Here is a 23,915-nt window from a genome sequence, read left to right on the forward strand (position 1 = left end):
TGTATAATTTTTTATTAATGTAATTTATCATTATTTTTGTATATATATATTATTCTCATGAATTGTAGTATTTCAAACTCTGTAAATAAATTGAAATTAAGCATTTTCAATAAATGAAATTCCTAGAATAAAATATTTAGAACATGTAAAATTTTACTCTATTACATACGCAATATTCCTTTGATGAAGATTATTCCTTTATGTTCTAGTTGATGATAAAACCAAGAAAAGAATCATTATTTGAGCGGTAATATCGCATTAAGTCTCACCCTGGAATTTCGAACAGAATTTAAGTCGGGATCGTTATTTGCTTTTCAATTACTCTGTATAACTCGACTCCGATGTCAAATGTCAGTGTGGCAAAAATTATGGAAAAAAGGCGATCAGCAGAAAGATGATCAAAATAAGGTGCGTATAATTGATAGATCTTTCTTGTAGTTTTGTTTGATATCGTGCTGTATTTATATATTGGGTAGAAACGGCGCCTTGGAAACATTTTAAAGCAGAAGCACAGGTGCTTGGCCTTGGGTCTTTATTGTACAAATGTAAACAAAGTAAAGTTTATTTAGGGGTCTACATAGGTACACTATATGTACCCATTAGTTTATTTATTAAGCTCCAAGCAGCTGTGAGCAAAAGTAGAGGACTGATAGTGATTGTACAACCAGAGACATCTCTCTGACGGTACATCAAACAGCTGTGGCGTGTCTCCTATTTATCTTGATAGTAATCCGAGATTCCTCTGACTTATATTGTGACATGTGCGGGGGAGAGTCAGAGCGGACTCCATATTGAAAAGTGGGAATTTAGCGACACCAGCTATTGTCGCTGCTTTGCTTACTTTGTACAACTTTATTTCGCGGATCTATATATCTTCCAAAACGTGAGGATTCAGTTATCGAAAGATTATTCTACAAATAGATCATGATTAATACGATGCAATCGCCGTTTAAACGGCCTGAACACCTACAAATGAAGCATCAATTGAATTAGGTTGCCGCCTCGCCCTTTGATGTCTTTGCGCATGACGTCAGCACATAAACACTCAAAATTCCATCATTTGACGGATTGTCAATTTTTGTTTTGCTTTATGCATAATCTTTGCTTGTTACGTCATGAATTTTCCACAAAGTATGTATGTAAGAATTGTTATGTACTGTGATGTCACATCTAACAATGAGTGTTTGTCAAAAAATTCAGAACATTTTCGTGAATATACGAGCAGTGGAAATTTTTCATTCATTTAGTATACCTGATTAAGTTAATGTGTAATAGGATGGTAAAACAGCATCATTATATATACAGTTGAACTTACTAGGAACCTAGAACACCGATATCTCAAATACCATTGGATATATGCTAAAGTGATTAGAAAGTCCCAACCACTTATTCTGTATTAAATATTTTACCCTCGACATCTTGAATCCTCAAATATCTTGAAGTGATTTCTTGGTCCCATCAAGTTTGAGATAACAAGGTTTGACTGTAATTCCTTACATTTCAACATGAAGAAAGTCAAGTTGTGCATTACGAAACAGTCACAGACTGTGTGGGTTCTCAGCTGTTTTGTTTGACCTTTGAACAGATCTTTTGCCCTCAGCTTATACCTTCAGGCAAAAGATTCCTTCTTGAGTCGTACAAAACAGTTATTGACCTTGGACCGAGTCAGTAACTGTATATATTGTTATAATTGAAAATGGAACATTTAAATAAATTCCCACCTACTTCTACCAGGCATCTGGTGCTCTCTACCAACAAATGGGGAATAAAATGTGAAATATTGTGTATCATGAATAATGATTCAGTAGAAATATACCCAATGTTTTAAAAAAACAACAAACAAACGAAACACATTATAATCACAATTTATTGCTCATCAAACAATTATCATAAAATCTGCATGCAAAGCATTACATGCAATATGATGTCTGTTGTGATACCAGTAATGTGAAAGTTTATAAATATCAAATGCAAAAATAAAACCTGCATAATAACTGCTATAAAAATACCTGTATACAGTTTGCATGGGTTAAGAATTTACTGTTGTCGGTTAGTAATTGACTGAAGTTTTGCTTTGATGAGATTGAGTAACATCATGTATAGGAAATTCTAACTGATTTAACATGTAAACTTGATGTGCTACAGGATGTGGAAGTTTTGGACGGGGAACAGCCATTTAATCCTTTCTCTGAGCTGTACTTCCTCCAGCACCACACAGACATAGTGCGCCATCTACTGGTCATCGATGAAAGGAAGTAAGTTGTACAATTGTTCTTAGTTTATCTGTAATCATTAAATGTTGTACATGCAGTGAAATAGAAGTGACCCACTTTAATTGATATTCATGGAGTGCATGAAGGTCTAGATTATTTGTTGAATGGCGGTATTAAAACATTGTATTCTTTGGGTAATCTGCATAATTACGCCAGTTTTGAGATTAGAGCTCTCCTGTGTGTATGAGGTGCATTTAGTGGAACTTTGAATGTTTAGGTGGGATAGAATGGTACTACAGTCAGTGAGAAAGATGATAAAATGTATAAAAACAGACTTCTTTTTAAATACTTGCTGTAGGAAATATAAAATACTATCAAAAGAAATGTTTTACTAAAGTGGAAACGTATCTCCAAGCAATGTCCTGGATATGATCATAAGGTAGGAACAGCAACATTACGTGATATAATAAGAATTCCAAGTATTTAGTTACTTCTTGAATACTTATCATTTACTTAGTTTGTGTATCAGTCGAAATTGGGTGATGAAATTGCGTATGATAAACTTACTGAGCAGATTCACTTATGCAGTAATGAATATCTGTCCCACTCCCGTGTGTAAACAAGTTGCTTTGCACCTTACTAAGTACGAGAGTTCTCCAAAGGGGGGAAATAACTCGGACGTATCACGAAACCGGCGTATTGGCATTAAGCTTTATATCTAGTATATTCTCTAATTGTTCCTTCCTATAAAAAAATCTATTTTTTTCATCATGTTTATTTCCATTTAAAAGGTCAGCATTTAAAGCTTTTATCAAGAATAAAATAAGATGCAACAGCACAAGTTTATTACTGATTATAAAGATTACTGATAATTAATCCGTTAATTATATGTTATTACTTTTGATCAGGTGTGTCTCAGCTGGGGACGATGGTTTTGTTGTTATATGGGATATACAGGTAACAAATACTCATTAGGCGTCTATCTAAAAAGAGCACATCACCATTATCATTTTTAGATATCTATTTTGTTTTATATGATTATAATTTAAGTATTTTGTGATGGAAAGATGAGACAGATCATGTCTGTAAGAATATATGTCATATCTCAGTACCAAAAATCTGCTTATATTTTTGCTGTGGATAAATTTTTGACAGTTTTGCAGATCAATGAAATATATAAAAATATTTTTCCTATTGGTGAAAAACAAATTTTGATTATGTACAACTTTATCTATAGCAATTTGACCCAATATTGCAAAAATATATCCACACAAGAATTTCCAGATAAAAACTAACATCACATTACATTTTTTTGTAGCTATGCATGAAGTTGGTAGTATTTGAAGCTCATATGAGGCCAGTGACATGCTTCTTATCATTTAGTTCAAAGAACAAGGACTCTGACTGGCTTATAACAGGATCTTCAGATAAACACATAAAAGTATGAAATTGTTCTAGATTTTCATATTACACTGTATTAAACAAAAAATAGTGAATCCTTCAATCTAACCAGAATTAGATCTTCCATCTGCTCCCCAGTTTACACGACGTATCGAAAACTGGGGAGCGGATGGAAGATCTAATTTTGATTAGATTGGTGAATCCTTATATCGTCAGATACCCACAATTGATTTCTTCTTTTTACTTATTGTAATGAGCAGAAAAATGAAATCAAGTATGGATGTCCAACAAAAGTTGATTTTTTTGTAATATAATAAATTTTATCTTATGACCTTATTACATGATAAATTGATTAAAGCTGTATGGTCTGAATTACAATATTTTTTTTCTATCTCGTAAAAACGCTATTAAATCATCGCACGCATGTAGTTATGAGGCTGTATGACATATCATACATTATTATACCCCCCGCAACAAGTTGTGGGGGGGGGAGTATACTGGAATCGGGTTGTCCGTCTGTCCGTCCGTCTGTAGACGCAATGGTTTCCGGGCTCTAAAGCATTATCCTTTCCACCTACCGTCACCATATCATACATATGGACTACCCATGGGATGAAGATGTTCCCTATCGATTTTGGGGTCAAAAGGTCAAAGGTCAAGCGCACTGGACATCGAAGTAGCAATATGGTTTCCGGGCTCTAAAGCGTTATCCTTTCCACTTTCAGTCACCATATCATACATATGGACTACCCATGGGATGAAGATGTTCCCTATCGATTTTGGGGTCAAAAGGTCAAAGGTCAAGCGCACTGGACATTGAAGTAGCAATATGGTTTCCATTTAAATTCTTTAATGGCTTTTTTTATCGCATGGAGATGCTATGTTCCTAGATACCTTTTGGATCATAATACTGAAGTTTTACGTATTACTAACACCCTTTGGGAGATTGGGGTAAGCGGGGGGTATTTTTAGGGAGCATTGCTCACAGTACCTCTTGTTTCACCTGTTTTAACCAAAATTATTTGATTTTAGATCGATGTTTACAAATAACCGCGTCACTCTGCCATTTCAAGTGACAGTCTCGTGACCAGTTCAAACTTTCAGATCATCGGTGGTCTTATTTGTGTAAAGCTGTGTATTTTGTTACAACAGCACCGTGCCATAAGTTTAATAGAAATAAAAATATAAAGTACCTCTTAGTAATTTGTTTTATGCTCTTTCATCCTTAAAACTAGACAGTTGCGTATGAGTTAATACATTATGTTGGGATTCCCCTGACGCGCGTGGGTCTATTTATAGACGTCTAACACTGTATGATTTATGGGATGATTTATATATGTACCACACTATATTTACAATGTACTTTCTATATAATATTCTCACTGTTTTCTTTTACATGCAGATGTTTTCAAGCATGTAATTAAGGGAAAGTTGATATATTAACTTTATAAAGTAATTAATCTGCTTTAAAGTAATTATGTACAAAAATAATACATGAACATCGGGTCATACAGCTTTAAAGTAGGTCAAAGTGCGTTTAAACATTATGGAAATATTATCCCAATGTTATGAAATAAAATGTTATGTGTATTTTGATGAATGTATTGCAAGATGATGAAGATGAAATCATATTTTTTCAGGTTTGGGATATTGATCAAGGCAAATGTGTACAGGATATCACAGAACATGGAGCTTCCGTCAAGGTGATCAAAATAAAAAAAAGAGGATTTATTGATTTTAGATTATCTCATTATGAGTTGTATGTAACATGACATTATGAGGTGTATGTAATATGACATTATGAGTTGTATGTAACATGACATTATGAGGTGTATGTAATATGACATTATGAGATGTATGTAATATGACATTATGAGATGTGTGTAATATGACATTATGAGATGTATGTAATATGACATTATGAGATGTGTGTAATATGACATTATGAGATGTATGTAATATGACATTATGAGATGTATGTAATATGACATTATGAGGTGTGTGTATATGACATTATGAGATGTATGTAATATGACATTATGAGGTGTGTGTATATGACATTATGAGATGTATGTAATATGACATTATGAGGTGAGTGTAATATGACATTATGAGATGTATGTAATATGACATTATGAGGTGTGTGTAATATGACATATTATGAGGTGTATGTAACATGACATGAGATGTATGTAATATGACATTATGAGATGTGTGTAATATGACATTATGAGATGTATGTAATATGACATTATGAGGTGTGTGTAATATGACATTATGAGATGTATGTAATATGACATTATGAGATGTGTGTAATATGACATGAGATGTGTGTAATATGACATTATGAGGTGTGTGTAATATGACATTATGAGATGTATGTAATATGACATTATGAGGTGTGTGTAATATGACATATGATGAGGTGTACGTAACTTGACATGTTTTTCCACAGTGTCTGCTTCCTGTTCTTGATAACATGTTTCTGTCAGCGGGAGAAAACCTACACCTGTGGTCAGGGGATGGAACGCTTTTGGACACATGTTTAAGTGATGAACGTGATGGTAAGAGAGCTGTTACTGTCCCCTAAAGGGGTGGGGCTAGATAAAGAGACTCGTAAAGGGATGGGGCTAAATAAGGAGACTTTTAAAGGGGTGGGGCTAAATAAGGAGACTCGTAAAGGGGTGGGGCTAAATAAGGAGACTCGTAAAGGGGTAGGGCTAAATAAGGAGACTCGTAAAGAGATGGGTCTATAAGGAGACTCGTAAAGGGGTGGGGCTAAATAAGGAGACTCTTAAAGGGGTGGTGGCTAAATAAGGAGACTCTTAAAGGGGTGGGGATTAAATAAGGAGACTCGTAAAGGGGTGGGGGCTGAATAAGGAGACTTGAAACAAGAATTTTTTCATCAATGTAAGTGACTTACATGTGTATTTTCTTATTCTAATACTGTATATTTCCTCGCCATTGTTTTTATTTAAAATTTTCTTATATATTCAGAGTCAAGTTTATTGTTCAGTATTTAAACTCAGATCTCAAACTAGCAGTTCCAAAGATTATATTGCATTAAACTTGCATTGCATAAAACAGACATGTACAATACAACACACATGTTAGTAATAAAGGTAATGACAATTATATTAAGGTGAAGGTGTTAAATGTGATGTATTGCTAATCAGAACGTGACTTTCGGTTTATTGTTCTAGCTGACATTACGCTGTTGATTTCCACAAATATAAAGAATGAAAGATTTGTAACGGCCTGTGACAAAGAACTCAGTAAGTAGTTAAAAAAATTATTATAAATGTCAATTTTCATTCTCTGTAATGTTTACATTGACTTGAAAACTATCTGGAATTGCATCATCCTTTACTAGTTATAGGAGAATATAAGAAATAGGTAAACCTTTGTATTTTTAGCTCCTAAGCGATTGGATCAAGTTAGTGAGCTTTCCTGATCACAATTTGTCATTTGTTGTTGTTGCTATCGTAAACTTAATATTTTAGACTTCTTCTCCAGTGCCACTGCATCAATTTTAATCAAACTTCGCACAAAGTACCCTCACATGTTGTATGTTCAAATAAATGAATACCTATTAGCAGAATTCTTTGCAAGGATTTCATTTTGGCATTATGGATGAAGGTGTTGAGTACTGTTAACAATTTATTCTGCATCATAGGTAATAGTTATCTTTCTTGGAATTATAGTCGCTAAAATTAGCTTTCACTAAATATATGTACCCATTTTTATGGGTAAATTGCTGAATTTGTATGTCGCTTAAAAATTCCACTTATACGAAGTGTTGTGTTTAATAAAGTCTTCTCAAGAACCTCTGAAATAGAAAAACCAAAACATGCAAGAAAGCTTTCTTAAGAACCATAAATCTTCAATTTCACTTTGATATTTAAATTATTATGCATTGTAACGTGTAGCAGTCACCCAGCCAAGTGATGATCACGCTTGCTGTTGCTTAACTTGTGATTTAGAGAGACACTCTACCACATCACTGAAAAAAGCTAGCTCTCTAGCGAAGCTGTATAAGTTCCCTCTTATACTGCCCGCTATACTATCATCATGTACTGTATATTCAGGTGAGTTCATGCCATGATTCTAGAGCCTAGGGGAGGGACTATAGTAGGGATGTAAATTGTGAATGATAACATGAACTGGGTGAGCAATGGGACCTCTTGTTCTCAAACCTACAGAATCCACAGTCGAAGGTATACTTATTTATGAAGACCATTATTTGTTTCTATTTTTAGCTGTTTATTCCATCAAGTCAAATTCGGATATGGATAAAACAGGACACAAAATATGTCGTTTGAAGACACTGCCACCGCACTTAGAGGCCATAGGAACACTGATACAGGTGTCAGGTGTGTTAAATAATTACAATCCATGTTTCATATTACAATTGTCAGGTGTGTTAAATAATTACAATGTATGTTACATACTACAGGTGTCAGGTGTGTTAAATAATTACAGTGTATGTTACATACTACAGGTGTGTTAAATAATTACAATGTATGTTACATACTACAGGTGTCAGGTGTGTTAAATAATTACAGTGTATGTTACATACTACAGGTATCAGGTGTGTTAAATAATTACAATGTATGTTACATACTACAGGTGTCAGGTGTGTTAAATAATTACAATGTATGTTACATACTACAGGTGTGTTAAATAATTACAATGTATGTTACATACTACAGGTGTGTTAAATAATTACAATGTATGTTACATACTACAGGTGTCAGGTGTGTTAAATAATTACAATGTATGTTACAGACTACAGGTGTCAGGTGTGTTAAATAATTACAGTGTATGTTACAGACTACAGGTGTCAGGTGTGTTAAATAATTACAGTGTATGTTACAGACTACAGGTGTCAGGTGTGTTAAATAATTACAGTGTATGTTACATACTACAGGTGTCAGGTGTGTTAAATAATTACAGTGTATGTTACAGACTACAGGTGTCAGGTGTGTTAAATAATTACAGTGTATGTTACAGACTACAGGTGTCAGGTGTGTTAAATAATTACAGTGTATGTTACAGACTACAGGTGTCAGGTGTGTTAAATAATTACAGTGTATGTTACAGACTACAGGTGTCAGGTGTGTTAAATAATTACAGTGTATGTTACAGACTACAGGTGTCAGGTGTGTTAAATAATTACAATGTATGTTACAGACTACAGGTGTCAGGTGTGTTAAATAATTACAGTGTATGTTACAGACTACAGGTGTCAGGTGTGTTAAATAATTACAGTGTATGTTACAGACTACAGGTGTCAGGTGTGTTAAATAATTACAGTGTATGTTACAGACTACAGGTGCCAGTTGTGTTAAATAATTACAGTGTATGTTACGGACTACAGGTGTCAGGTGTGTTAAATAATTACAATGTATGTTACATACTACAGGACTGGTGTCAGGTGTTTGATAATTACTATCTATGTTACATACTAAGCATATTAAATTTTAATTTTATGCTACATGTAGGTGATTTCAGATTATGCAAAGAAAGACATTTTTTTTTAAGGATAATAATTAAATAATTGCATGTAAAAAGTTCGTTACAACTGGTTATTGGATGAAACTATACACTGTAAAACAAACCTTTTGATTTATTTATGTTTCAGATAAACTGTTTGCCAGTGGTTCATTGGATGGCATGATATTGCTCTGGTCGTCAGAAACATTCATGCCAATGAAGAAATTGAACACCATGTCAGAGTACAAGGGAAAATCTCATATCTATCCATATAGTGTGCAGTTTATTGCTTGTGAGAACCAGGTGAATTGAAATGTTTATAGCTGCTGAATTACATGTGTAGATGTATTATTCTATAAAAACTAAATACAGTTGAACTTTGGTATCTCAAACACTGATATCTCAAATACCCTGGGTATGTCAAAGTCATTCAGAATTCCCAACCACTTATTCTCTTGGTGCTTTATCTTCAGTATCTCGAATCCTCGGATATCTCGAAGTTTTCTCTTTCGGTCCCATCGAGTTCAAGATAATGAGATTTAACTGTATATGGGAATGTATAAATGTGTACGTGTTACATGTATGGCATTGTACATGCATGTATGTATATATTTTATATACATGACTTTATATATACTGTACATACACATGTACATGTATGTTGCATTTGTTATTTTGATTGTTTCTGACATTACAAATTCTTGTGAACAATTGCATGTGAATACATGTATATATTGTATGCATATGTTTACAAGTATAATAACGACACACTGTCAGTGCCTATGTAACTGAAAATGAAATTGGACAATATTGATACAGTGTATTTGATAAGTAGACATATAAAAAAAATGTACATCTTTATAGTCATGTAAAGTGTCTCTATGTGAAGGTGCTCATTTGCATATATTTGTGTGGGTGTGAATCAATCATAAGAAAGTTAAATAGACTAGGAAGCAAGTTGGGGGAAAAGGACCCAACTTGAAAAAAGGGAGCAGAGGGGAAGGGGGTATACTTGATGATACATTATAACAGATTTTTAACACCCCCCCCCCCCCCCCCCAAATATTCCTACAATGATGAATATAGGTATAACTCATTCAAGTTTACACACATGATATATATGTATGTATATTTATATATATATATATGCTTCAGTTTTTGTTTATGTTTGTTACAGAGGTACATTTGTACCTACTGACAGCTATTGGTTGTTTTTATTTGTTACAGAGGCAGTTATTGGTTGTTTTTATTTGTTACAGAGGCAGTTATTGGTTGTTTTTATTTGTTACAGAGGTACCTACTGGCAGCTATTGGTTGTGGTTTTGCTATGTTTGATACTCTCTATAGCAAGCTCCTGTGTAAGAAACTAAACGCCCACTACTCCAAAGTCACTCAACTTACATTTGTCTGTGATGGGTAAGTTTGTGATGTAAGTTTATATCTTACACAGAGTACACTTATTAAACATTGATTGCTAATACTGTAACTGTTAAAAACTGTATGCTATAGATGATTTTCAATGACCAGCATAATGAAGTTTAAAGGTCAAAGGCACACAATAGCAACTGGGGGTTAACTTACTCCAGCATGCTAGAGGTTCACGGCCAGATACTTTTTGACTTGGCGCCACGGACGTTAACCTAGGCTCTAACTTGTTGGAGTAGGGGTTAAGTACACTTTTTTCCTCTTCCAACATTACGCTTTGGGGGGGGGGGGGGTAGTATTACGAAGTAACTTAATATGATATATTATCATATCAAATATTCATAACTATTCATGTTAAAGAAATTTACATGCTTATGACGTGACAGTGTAATTAGTGTAAATTTCCCCCCTTGTACATGTAACCACTTATACACTTAAATATAGCAGGTTTATTTTTAATGATATCAATTTTATTTATGAAAGACTATAAATGTATTTATTAGAGGAATAAGGAATTGTAATCATTTTTTTTAAAGTTTGTTGCTAGCTACCTGCTCAGAGGATGGCAGCATTCGTTTGTGGGGTCAAAGGTCGCACAGTAACCCTAATGAGCAGCTGACAGTAAAAGCTTCTATGGGACTTAGTCCCATCGAAAGATTCTTGGATATAAAGTTAGTACATATCAAAATTTATTTTCCATCATATTAAAATTGTGTGATTTGATGTGAATGATGAAATAGCATTAATCCATTCAAATTCTTTGTGTTAAAAATAAAAAATAACAACCTATAATTGTGTTGTTAAAAACAATTATATGAATGGAATACATGTATTTACTTGTTTCCAGTTTTGGTCAGTTACATCATAACAAAGGGCCTGACCCATTCCCAGAACCAGCCCTTGTAGGAGAATGCCTTGGGCACTGTGGATCTGTGATGGTACGTATGTTACAATCCCGATCTTAAGTATGGTTGATCAGTAGGTTTTACTCTACTGCACATGTATCCCAGACAGTATATATTGTTTTGGGTCCATTAGTTTGTAATTGTTACCATGGTAATAACTGAGTAAGTATGATAGAGATTTCATACAAGGCAAACCTAGAAGTCAAGGTCAGAACTATATGACAAATAGCGTGACAAAAATACCAAGGTCAAATCCAGATACACAATGTACCACCATTTGACTTGTTTGATTGATTGATTGATTGTATCTTGCTTAACGTCTCACTCGAGAATTTTTCACTCATATGGAGACTTCACCAAGACCAGTGAAGGGCTTCAAATTTAGGCCTATACTCTGTGCTTACGGCCATTGAGAAGTGAGGGTTCTTTAGCATGCCACACCTACTGTGACACGGGACATCCGTTTTTAAAATCATCTCCGAGAGAGCATCATGTTTTACAAGCACATCTTCTTTTTACCTATGATAAGTGTATATATATGTACAAGTGCTTGATGACATCTCACTGTAAATTTCATACCTTTAAATGTAAACAAGAATGATTAGTATATACAGTGAACACATAATTGCATTCACTTGTGACTAAGAACAGTGATTTTGTACATGACATAGTACATACATGTAAGAAATTTGTTTTAACAAAACGTATCAGTTTGATCTGTTAGCTGTTGTATTCATGTAGGCCTAGTGATTGACTGATTGATTGAATATTGTTTAAAGTCTCGCTCGAGAATATTTCAATCATATGGAGACGTCACCACTGCCAGTGAAGGGCTGCAAAATTTAGGCCTATGCTCGGCGCTTACGGCCTTTGAGCAGGGAGGGATCTTTATCGTGCCACACCTGCTGTGACACGGGCCTAGGTTTTTGCTGTCTCATCCGAAGGACCGCCCCATTTAGTCGCCTCTTACGACAAGCAAGGGGTACTGAAGACCTATTCTCACCCGGATCCCCACGGGATTGTAGGCCTAGTGAAAAAAACATTTATGGATATACGTGTATATACAAAGTTATGGATATGCAGGAGTATACTGTAGATTAATGGTTTCTGGGCCATAAATGATTTCATTTGGAGTCGACCATACTTCTTACACAGATTGCCATGGAATGATTAATTGTATATTGTTTAACATCCCGCTCAAGAATTTTTCACTCATATGCTAGTGAGAGGTTTCAAACTTTAGTCCTATGCTTGGTGCTTTTAAGCAGGGAGGGATCTTTATCGTGCCACACCTGTTGTGACAAGGGGCCTCTATTTATACGGTCTCATCGGAAGGACTGTCCCATTTTGTTGCCTTTTTCTACAAGCAAGAGGTACTGAGGGCCTATTCTAACTCAAATGAACATGAGATGAAGATGATCCCTATTCATTTTAGGATCAAGTGGTCAAGGTCAAACAAACTTTATGGTGATTTAGAGAAATGGACTCTGGGTTACAAGTGGTCTCCCCTTTCACATGGGTCCATGAAGGAAGCATCAGACATCTTTCATCCTTCACAGTGATTGTCTCTTGGTGGAAAGTTTATCATTCCAACTAAGACAGTCACCTGCCTTTATATATTTATCATTGATTGTAGAGAATAGTGGACATTGGACTGGAAGGGATGCTGTCTTGTGGAGCAGACAATCTGGTTATTGCATGGAAGGTATCGTTTCCCCTTTTGGAAGTCTGTATTTTCTGATTATTTATACATACATGTATGTGTGACAATCTTGTGAAGTACAAAAATGTTTTATCTTGTGACCTTCACCATGGAGTTTGACCTACTTTTCATGGTTAGTGATAGGGCTTTCATATTTCACATGTGTATTTCATGTAACAATACCTTTCTTTCGATACCAAAATGTTTGATCTTGGAGTTTGACCTACTTTTGAAAAACTTTAATCCTGTCCATAACCTTTGAATGATTATCGATTAGAGTGCTTTCATATTTCACATGTGTATTTCTTGTGACAATACCTTTCATGTGGTACCAAAATGTTTGACCTTGTGACCTTCACCTTGGAGTCTGACCTATTTTTGAAAAACTTTAACCTTTTTCATAACTTTTTAATGGTTATTGAAAGGGCTTTCATATTTCACATGTACGTGTACTCCTTTTGACAAGACCTTATTGCAAGCATGTGGTCACTTTCGGGTTCCATTTGGGTGAACAGTTATGTCTGTCTGGGTGATTGTATATATGTACACTTTGAAGAAAATCCATTTACATGTAAATACAGGCCTTGAGAATTAATTGTCTAGCAAAAAATATAAATAATTCATGAGAGTATCTTGACTTTGTAGAATAGTGAGTTGCAGAAAATGAAGAGAAACCAAGTTGTACAGGAAAAAGTCTTGAACCCCAGCGGTATTGTTTAACGTCTGCTGACTTTGGATATTTATGATTCATCTTCAGCTTGTGTCAACTAGGATTTTATATTTATCGTTAGACTGATATAATTTATTTTTGTATGCAATTTATGATCATTTCAGGATTTTGTTGTCTCATTACATTAATTTAATATTTTCATAATCATGGACGATTAGATTTTTAGCATACAGGTTTTTAGTATGATCATTATATTAAATATTAACCAAATCCATAATGGAAGACTGCATGATTACGAAATCATTCCACGTTCCTGCGAGCTAGACAGTTCTATACTGATGTGTGATACTGTCTGTGTTATGAAAAATATTTTGTATATCTTCAAAGTTGTGAGGCTTGTTTGAAAATGAACGAGATGTACATGTCATTATCTTTGGTGGAATGGGAGGGGAGAGGTGGATCCTATAACTGTTCGTTATCTTCACCTTTTCATGACGTACTGTGCATACACAGACATTTTGTATATTGCAGTTGCTTCATATAGTGGATTGTTTAGTTAAGAAAACAAATGTTTTGTTTCTAATGCATAAAGGAATACATATATGTACATGTAATATAATAGATGATTATCGGGCCTTGTAGCACTTAGTGTACAGGCACATGTAATGAAACATATTTATTTATAAGTCTTAAAGCATTAACTTTATGAATGTGGTGCTTTGTTTTGTGCAATAGATGAAATAAATTCTCATTATCCCAGTGCATTGTAGTATTGATTAGAAAATCTGAGATTGCATATGATGTCTGACATTAGATGTTTGACCCATGATGACTGATTCATGTGATGTCTGGTACATGTGATGACTGATACATTTGATGACTGAGACATGTGACATCTGATGACTGAGACATGTGATATCTGAGACATGTGATGTCTGAGACATGTGATGACGGAGACGTGTGATGTCTGATGACTGAGACAAGTGATGACTGAGACGTGATGTCCGAGACATGTGATATCTGAGACATGTGATGTCTGATACATGTAATGACTGAGACATGATGTCTGATACATGTGATGTCCAAGACATGTGATGACTGAGATGTGATGTTTGATACATGTGATGTCCAAGACATGTGATGACTGAGATGTGATGTTTGATACATGTGATGTTCGAGACATGATGTCTGATACATGTGACGTCCGAGACATACTGACCGATACATGTGATGGCGTCGGTGGCCTAGTGGTTAGGCCGTCAGACTCTCGACCAAAAGGTCGTGGGTTCGAGTCCTAGCCGTGGCAGGGCTAACGTTGTGTCCTTGGGAAAGGCACTTTACATGAATTTCCTCACTCCACCCAAGTGTAAAAGGGGTACATGAAAGATATTGTTAGAATGTGAGTGCTCTAGCGCTTGTAATGGCAACTTGCACTGTGTGCTTCCAAGGAGGCTGAGAAAGTTCTAGATTGATATAAGGTCTGCCGGGGTAATAATGCATTGTAAAGCGCTTTGAGCAGCATACGCTGGAAAAAGTGCTATACAAAACAATCATTATTATTAATATACATGTGATGTCTGATACATGATGACTGATACAAGTGATGACTGAGACATGAGATGAATGACACCTGTGATGTTTGATACATGTGACATCTGATACATGTGAAGTCTGATACATATGATATCTGATACATGAAATGACTGATACATGTCATGTCTGACTACATTCCTCCCTCCTTAAATGTCTTCACCCTCGAAGACACAACCCAGATTCTTTTTTGCCCCTGGAAGGACTTTCACCTGCAAGTCCAGGGGTGGTCAACAGCACCAAATGTAACAGGGATGGAGAAAATGCAACGGACCAGACAGGGATTTGAACCCGGGCCCCCTGAATCTCTACCAATTGAGCTATCTGGCCACCAGCAATCAAACCTGGCTGTCCGCTATACACATTACTCTTTTTAAGTTTGCAACTATATATATATATATATAATGTGTATTCATAAAGAACACTTTATAAGCTTTTAGTATTCTTTAATTAAGAAAATAGAGTTGCCTCTACAGTATCAAGACAAATAAAAGCGTTTGATGGAATGTGAGGAGCTGATTCAATCAAATATATGTACAGGTTTACTGCTAAAAACAATCATATAAAGCCCTGTTATATACCATCATTTTCTACAAGCATTCACATCGTTCAACTTTTAAATATTGAATCATTCTCTACAAACATTCACAAAGAATAAAAAATAAAACAGCTCACCTTAAATATCATAAAAATGGTGTGCAAACTTTATCATGAGCATCATGATTCAAATAATTAAAGTGCAATGTTAAAAGTATTCTAAAACTAAATTGGGTTAGTTTCGATGAACCTGTGCGTACATGTAGTATCAACCTGTATGCAGTAACATGTGTTTGATTTGAGGCAGTTTTACTGCTGTTTACTACATTCCTACTAGCTTATAGTTCAGAAGTCACACACTATATATCACTGATAAGCTGATAGGGTTTGCATGTCCTTGAGACCAATGTCCTTGTGGCTTCAGACTGGTATGGAGTACTCCTGGGGACAATATCCGGGTCCATTCACTGTCTCTGCTGGGAAACCCCTCCTAAAATGTATGCAAATGAGGTACTCATTGAGAAAGTCAAATTTAGAAGTTCACTTTCATTATCATTGATATAAACATAAAATTGTTATAGTACAGCTGAAAGCTTCTTTCAAAAAAATGTTTCATTAAATGGGGTTAGCATCATTCATGCATTTACTAGGAATGTTTCAATTAAAAATACAAATGGCATAGAACAAAAGCGTGTAATGATATATAACTGTGTTTCATTCAATAAAATGTGTTTGAAGCACATGAGTTGTAAATCAATTTTTTGTGTCATTTCCTCAAATCACCCACACTTCTGTACCATCCTTTTAATTACAGTTTCCTGGTTTATTTCTTACAATGTAGTTGTTTTACAGCCTGTTTAAGAATTTCTCGCTCCTGTTAGAGATATCATCAACTTTTAGGTAAATTTCTCGCTCTTGTTAGAGATATCATCAACTTTTAGGTAAATGGCCTGTGCATGGCACTATAAATGCTGACACCAATGAGAACGTTATCTGATTCCAATGAAAGCATTCTCTGATCCCAATGAGAACATTCTCTGATCCCAATGAGACAAGTAATCTTACTTGATCATCCTACATCGGTGTTCCTCTAGGCGAGGTGCTGCGGCGTTGGCATTGTTTACACTCTGGGCACTCCACAATCGCTCTGCCACCACGGAGGCGCGTGGCCTGTCAAAGAAAGTAAAATCTGTGTAATGTCTCCAACAATACAATCCAAAAACAATGAAATAGTTCAAGATGTAAAAACTAAATCATATCCTTATCTCTTTCAATGATACAGAATTTCAGCAATTTTGATAAATCTAGCTGTTTTTCATTTAGATATTGATGCATGTGTATTTTTTTATTCTGAATTTTTATCACATTTTTATGTTAGTACACATAAAAAAGGAATCTGTGATTTTCTATTCATTTCTGCCACTCACCACGTCCTGGAAAGTACGTTGGCATTGTCTACATATTCGCCCCACATACAGGTCTCTCCTCCAATCACAAGCTTCTTTTGTGCAGCTGTCCCTGTCAATCAAGGTCAAAAGGTCAGATACTTGCTCATAAGAATATATCATGTCATGTACATGTTTTTACTTTGAAATATTTGCAAAACAAAAGCAGACTGAAAACTACAGTGTACTTTAATTTCAAGAAGAAATTTGAAGCTGCTTAATAAAATATTCATGAACACTTCTTATAGACAAGATTATTGCCATTTTTGATTAGTTGAAAGTTTTGACATACAAAGATGATTTTCAAACACTATGTCTAAGTAACGACAAATTCCACTCTCAAATTCAATTGGATCCATCTCAGAATATGTTGAAATCATAACTTACACTCTTATACATATCAAGATATTGTAAATCATATTAAGTATATGTTCTTGAGAATTTGTATCAATTTCAGATATATTTGAATTCATGTTAAAACAGATAAGCAGACACACAGTATAATTACTGATGTTCTCAGTGCTAAGAGGATAAGAAGAACAAAAGCTCTAAAAATTCTAGCGTATATGTGCAATCAAATTTATATAAAAAATATACTGCAATTAATTCCATTTCACACTCCCACTCACTGTTAATTTTGGGAGCAATGAACTCATAAAAAAAGTTTTGTGAACATGCACGGAAAGTTCAAAATATCAGGTATATATATTACATATGACAGAGAAATGAACCCATCAAAGCAATACAGCATTATTGCACATGTAGATATCATACCATTGAAGTTATACGGATCACAAGCATAATATTTTGGCCAGTCTGTTCCATATGATATGTAGTTTAGGTACCAACAGGATGACAAGAGGGTTTGATAACCAAGGGCAGTAACTTTGCTCATTTCTTCTTGGTAACCTCCCTTCCAGACCTCTACAACGGTGTCTGGTTTAACCTTTTAAAAATTTTCAAGCCAATGAAAGGTAACATTAAATATAAACCTGCTCTGCTCAAGAAATCCTTAGTATTTCAAACTTGCTGGTATCTAGACAAAATAATGTAATTATGTCACTGTAGTGTATATGTACATAGTAATCGCTACTGGGAGAGGGCCTACATAGGCTCTGCCTGTTGCCCAATCCTGTTGAGTTTCTCAATAAAATATGTTTAAATTAAATTAATCCCTACATAATCTGGGCTCCATAATAGGCGGGTGCCCTATAGTGATCAGCCTATGCATGCATCCATCCATGTAAATGCTTTTTTGGACTTGTTTTGGCTATCCCTGCAGCTATCACATTGACAATTTATATATGAACTTCTATCGATGGGTTACTGATGAAATGACTTTGGTTTGGGCCTTGTGGTCCTCTTTTTGAAAGATTTATGGACTTTGCACATAATGCTACAAAGCGGGACCCTTTTGTGATGCTTGCCATCATAATGATATCTACTTACTGATATATTAAATTTTCAGTTATTATACTAACAATACAAAGTGTAGAAATTTATACAGCTTAATTTCAGGATTCGAATTCTTTCGAAACTCAATGGTATGATTTCTTTACTAGCCACTACAATTTCTGTTTAAATTGAAATAGATCATTCTGCTTAAACTGTAAACAAACTTTTATACATATTCATGATAACTTTATTTCGCAATTTATCAGTGATTATCTGGTTTGCTGAGACTAATTTTTGCAACTGAGATAGTCTTTTAAAAACAAATACTAGAGATATTTTTGCAATAATTAAAGGACTGGTTCACCACGAGAAATATTCACGATGATGACCCTCACAAAAAAATTTTCACACGTGAATAAAAGTTAGTTTACAGAAATGCACTGCATGTATCAAGATGCCCAATCAATGAAATCCATGCAAATAGTTTTAAAATACCAATGAAGTTGTAGGGGTCACAGTTGTAATATTTTGGCCAGTCAGTCCCATATGTTATACCACTTATGTACCAACAGGATGACAGGAGAGTTTTATAGCCAAGGGAGGTAATAAAGCTCAGTTCCGCAGAGTAACCTCCCTTCCAAACCTCCACTATTGTATCTGGTTTGACCTTTGAAATTTATAATTAGATACCAAAACAATCTGTATGTGAACGAAACACATATAATCATAAATGTAAATGTGGTGCTTTCCTTCAATTGCCCCATAGAAAATATCAAAGGAGATGCTAATATTGAATTATCAGCTAGTACATAATTTAATTACCCATACCAAGAGATGTTTAACTTAGCAGCAGAAGGTCACAAACACAAAAAATCTTAAATGTAGAGCAAATTACTTCCTTAATGTTATACCGTTATTAAATCACCAGTGTACATGAATGGTAAAAATAATCACCAACACATTGGATTTCTGGAAAATGGCATACTGTGAACTAACATGCAGAGTCCATCTATATGTAGATAAACCTTAGCCTTTAAATATTTCATGTCACCAATCCCTACCACCAGGAACTTGGAATTCATCTGATTTTTTCATACAAGGAAGTTCATGGGCAATAAGGCAATTCAGTAGATTACAAGACAATATGAAATGCACTTAGGCAATCAAAATGTACAGTAGGCCTACGAGGATCAAAATGAAAGTATGGCATGGCTCACTAATGGTCAAAATTGTATTCTGCGAATCCAAATTTAAGGATGGTCACTTCAATGTCTGATTCTACCAAGAATGTATTGTAAAGCACATGATTGTGCATTTTTTATATTTATATTTCAAAATTCAGGAAAAAATCATACTGTTTCACTATAGTGTGTACTGTGTTGACTTTTTATCTACATGTAAATACAGGAAAAGTAAAATAAAGAGTAATTATCTTGACAAGTTTTTAGTAGAGTTTGAGATTTTTCTTTAAAATAACTCACCAAAAAATATCATATAAAATTTATTTTTGTTTTTTCTTGGTAATGGTAAAGTACATGTACGTACATGTATATAATTATGGCTGAGCTATCAAATAAAATGATATTACTATGCTTCATATTTCAGATGACATGTCTTTAAAAGTCTTAATAATACAAGGAATGACCATCCTTAATGCAATGAAATAAATGTCTAGTTTTAATACAAATTTTATCACTCCAAATTTTAAAGGAAAAAGAACTTCAATGGTATGATATTCATTATTTTGACACAAAGCGTATTCAATACTGTGACTCCACTCTTCTTCGTTAGCAAGTAAAATGAATGTTAATGAAATGAGCGAGATTGGCGAGTGTATGTCACCGAGTAAACTGAATGTTAATGAAATGAGCGAGATTGGCAAGTGTATGTCACGATTCACATCTCACATGTATATGTATGGTGTTTGTGAATGAGATTGAAATTGTAAAAAGCATCAGTAATTTTGTAGAAACATCTCCTCCAAATCAGCTCTTTACTTTGCATTCAAAACACACGAACATGCATGGTGCTGCCCATTTCAGACATAACTTCATGAGTTTAGAACAAAATATGTATTAATTTTATTTGATTAGATGCTGGGAGCTTAACCAGATAAGGCAGACTACAAGGAATGGCACTGATACAAGTATAAAAATGCCTAACTTTTGAAAGTCATACCAATGAATTCGTGGGGATCGCAGGCATAGAAGGCCTGCCACTGGACTCCATATTTGATTAGGTCTAAATACCAGCATGCTTGAAGGACAGTCCTATAACCTTTAAGGGTGGTCAGGAAAACGTGTAGCATGTAGGCCTCATTTTTATATATTTCTACAATTGTGTCCTTTGATATCTAGATACAGAGGAAGATCAGCATATGTTATAAAAAAAAAACAACAAAATATGTAAATAATTACACTTGATGCACACATTCTTACAAAAACAATGGAGAACTTGTTTAGTTCAGTTCCATTTTTGGAACACTAGCCATGAAATGGTTATCATCCCTAAGATGTATTCAACAGAAGAGTTGGTATCTTGCATTGTTTTATATTTTAGCATTTATTAATCCCAAAATCCCACTCTCATCCCAATCAGGTGTAGCAGAAAAAAACAGGTTTGTCGCAGTACTAACTTTATCTTGTATTACAAGTACATGTGTCTCAAACATGTTTGTATTTGCATGTCTAATCCATTTTCTCAAAGACTACAAGGTGTATAAATAATCATTTCTATTATCTGCTGTTTCAACTAAAAATTTTGAACTTCAGTGGTAGGATTAACATTGTACAATGATGCAAATTAACAATTAACAACTCAATAAGTACAGGTAAATCACAAGGCAAATTTAATTCATTGCAAAGGGAAATAATGTATTTATTTGCCCTCTCTTGAATCTATAAAGATGTAGCAGATAAGGTGTGACATATTATTTTTTAGCTTGCTTTGAGAATTTACAACTCAATGCATCCAGTCCATACTCGTAAGAGGTTCTAAATTAATAAAGAACATGAAAATTCTTTAAAGTACTAACTAAAGTAGTTTTATTTTAGTCAATGAGGAAAAGAAACCAGTTTAACTAGAACTGTCCTTTCAGGACTAATACCCTCAGTGGGGCACACTATATATTTTATAAAACAGACTTCCTCAGATCAAACCAGAAGTTGTCTAATCAAATGGTCATCTAGTATATATTTTTTTTAATTTTTATTGAAAATAATACTTTAAAAAAAAAATCGATTAATTAACAAATATCAAAATATTTCCAGTGATGCTCAACATAAATACTATACCAATAGATAGGATGTTCAGAGAATTTAATTGACTATCATCATTTCTCTTAATTTGGTGCATGGTTTTAAAATTGCATGACCCCCCCCCCCCCCTCAAACAAAAATTGATATATAGAAAATGGAAATATTCATAAATTCACTATAAATCAAAATGTAAGTAAAATACTACATAAATGTTATTTCATTTCAATAAAAAAATGTATGTAAAAGGTCTGATTCAAACTTTTTAATTTGTTTTTGAAATATTCTAATTTAAAATAAGAAATGCATAACTTCAGTCTAAGAGCAATGTATTTACAACATTTAAATCAAATCTCTTCATGAACTTTTATGATATACTCCTTTTAGTTTACAAAATGACTATTAAGTCAGTAGAAAAAAGCCTGTAACTTGAAGAAACATTGTCCAATCAATATGAAAATACCAGGTGTACATCTTTATATGGTGAGTAATGAATGTCCAAATTTTCAGAAAAACCCATGCACTAGATTTTCAGACCATGCCTGAACAAAATCATGCCTACAGACAGACAGATAGACAGAAGGACATGCTGATTCCAATATACCTCCCCAAACTTCGTTTGCAGGGGACCATAAAAATTTGGCCTAGTCAGTTTTTAACATTTCAAAGTGGATGAATTGTGTGAAGGAACATGTGGAAAATCCTTCATTACTATTGTGTGTACATGTGAGAGTGATCACAGAGTGTATTCTGAAAGTGACAGGTGGTGGTGGAGGGGGCGTGTGTGTGTGTGCAAACTCTAAAGAAGATTGTGGATGCCTAGTGCCTGAGCGAGTCTTTAATTTTAAACTTTCAAGTAATGGACATAAGTACAAATTCATTGCTTGTCTTTTTGTATTGAGTAGGTTTTTTTTTCTATTTAAGAGTATGTCGAATTATAACTGTTACTCATCTCAAAAGAATACAAGTCTAGTATAAATGTGACTGTGCGTTTAAACTGTAATCTGTGCAGAAGTGTTTGGTGCATATGCAGGTGTATGTTGCTTTGTGGATAAAGAAATTTGATGGTTATTAGTTTCAAAATTATTTTAAGTATACAATTAACACTCTAGAGTTATCCTAATACACATTTACACTTATTAGGAAATTAAAATATGTACCAATTAAATACACTCAGAAAAGTGGAAAGAAAAAGTGAGAAAATGACAGTGAAAGCATACACCTATATCAATAATATGCCTCATTAATGAAATCCATACCATTGAAGTTTCCAGGATCACAAGCATAAAAAGCCTGCCACTGGACTCCATATTTGATTAAGTCTAAATACCAGCATGCTTGAAGGACAGTTCTGTAACCTTTAAGGGTCGTCAGGTACACATCTTGCATGTAAGCTAGATTTCTATATATCTCTACTATTGCTTCCTTTGAAATCTGTTCACATACATGAAAATCAGCTAGTACAAAACAGAATAATAAAACACTACTCCCACACGCAATGTTTCAGAACATTTTCATTAATTGTACTTGTTCCATTGATTAATGCATGTCACACCAAGGCATTTGTGACCATCCTTTAACCCAGAACCTGACCTCATATTGCCAATAATAACATGCATGTAGATGGCAGCTCAGGCCGTAGTGCTAGATTTCAGGAGTGTCAATGATGACCAAACTTGACATGAGTCAATCAATGTATTTGTCTGACATTGATGGTGTCCATTTTATAGAAAATCTAACGGAGGCCAAAAAAATTAAAAATAATAATAAATAAATAACAAGATTTGTTTGTGAAACACAAATGCCCCCGATAATGGCCAATTCCGAAGATGGCCAAGGTCACAAGGGCAAATATCTTGGTACCAGTAGAAAGATCTTGTCA

General features: G+C 34.3%; 2 protein-coding genes across 6 annotated transcripts in view; one reads left to right on the forward strand and one right to left on the reverse strand.

Annotated features, from left to right (window-relative positions):
• The first annotated feature begins 298 nt into the window (after positions 1–298).
• LOC125651866 (WD repeat-containing protein 41-like) lies at positions 299–14,574 on the forward strand. 2 transcript variants are annotated; one of them, XM_048880680.2, is made up of 14 exons: positions 299–408; positions 2,146–2,255; positions 3,122–3,170; positions 3,532–3,654; positions 5,255–5,317; positions 6,070–6,178; positions 6,818–6,889; positions 7,874–7,987; positions 9,259–9,413; positions 10,402–10,526; positions 11,072–11,206; positions 11,383–11,473; positions 13,077–13,145; positions 13,788–14,574. In XM_048880680.2, exons 1-14 carry the CDS (start codon positions 349–351, stop codon positions 13,860–13,862), a joined length of 1,350 nt encoding a protein of 449 aa, XP_048736637.1. In that variant the 5' UTR covers positions 299–348; the 3' UTR covers positions 13,863–14,574. The 2 variants fall into 2 exon arrangements, with proteins under 2 accessions (XP_048736637.1, XP_048736638.1); XM_048880681.1 differs by having other exon boundaries at positions 370–408; positions 3,597–3,654.
• Positions 14,575–15,833: 1,259 nt separating this feature from the next.
• The window catches only part of LOC125650174 (beta-hexosaminidase subunit beta-like), an 18,121-nt gene continuing 10,039 nt past the window's right edge, over positions 15,834–23,915 (reverse strand). Inside the window, exons 9-12 of one of the 4 annotated variants that reach the window (XM_048878208.2) lie at positions 19,275–19,446; positions 17,367–17,457; positions 17,005–17,109; positions 15,834–16,429 (exon numbers count right to left, since the gene is read on the reverse strand). In XM_048878208.2, the coding sequence (XP_048734165.2) occupies positions 16,360–16,429; positions 17,005–17,109; positions 17,367–17,457; positions 19,275–19,446 (438 nt within the window). In that variant the 3' untranslated portion in view covers positions 15,834–16,359. Of the gene's footprint in view, positions 16,430–17,004; positions 17,110–17,366; positions 17,458–18,158; positions 18,331–19,274; positions 19,447–20,957; positions 21,133–23,292; positions 23,468–23,915 lie in introns of all 4 variants that reach the window. The other 3 variants (XM_048878207.2, XM_048878206.2, XM_048878205.2) reach the window with 3 other exon arrangements.

This window comes from Ostrea edulis, chromosome 5, assembly GCF_947568905.1.
Source record: "Ostrea edulis chromosome 5, xbOstEdul1.1, whole genome shotgun sequence".
Classification (NCBI taxonomy): domain Eukaryota; kingdom Metazoa; phylum Mollusca; class Bivalvia; order Ostreida; family Ostreidae; genus Ostrea; species Ostrea edulis.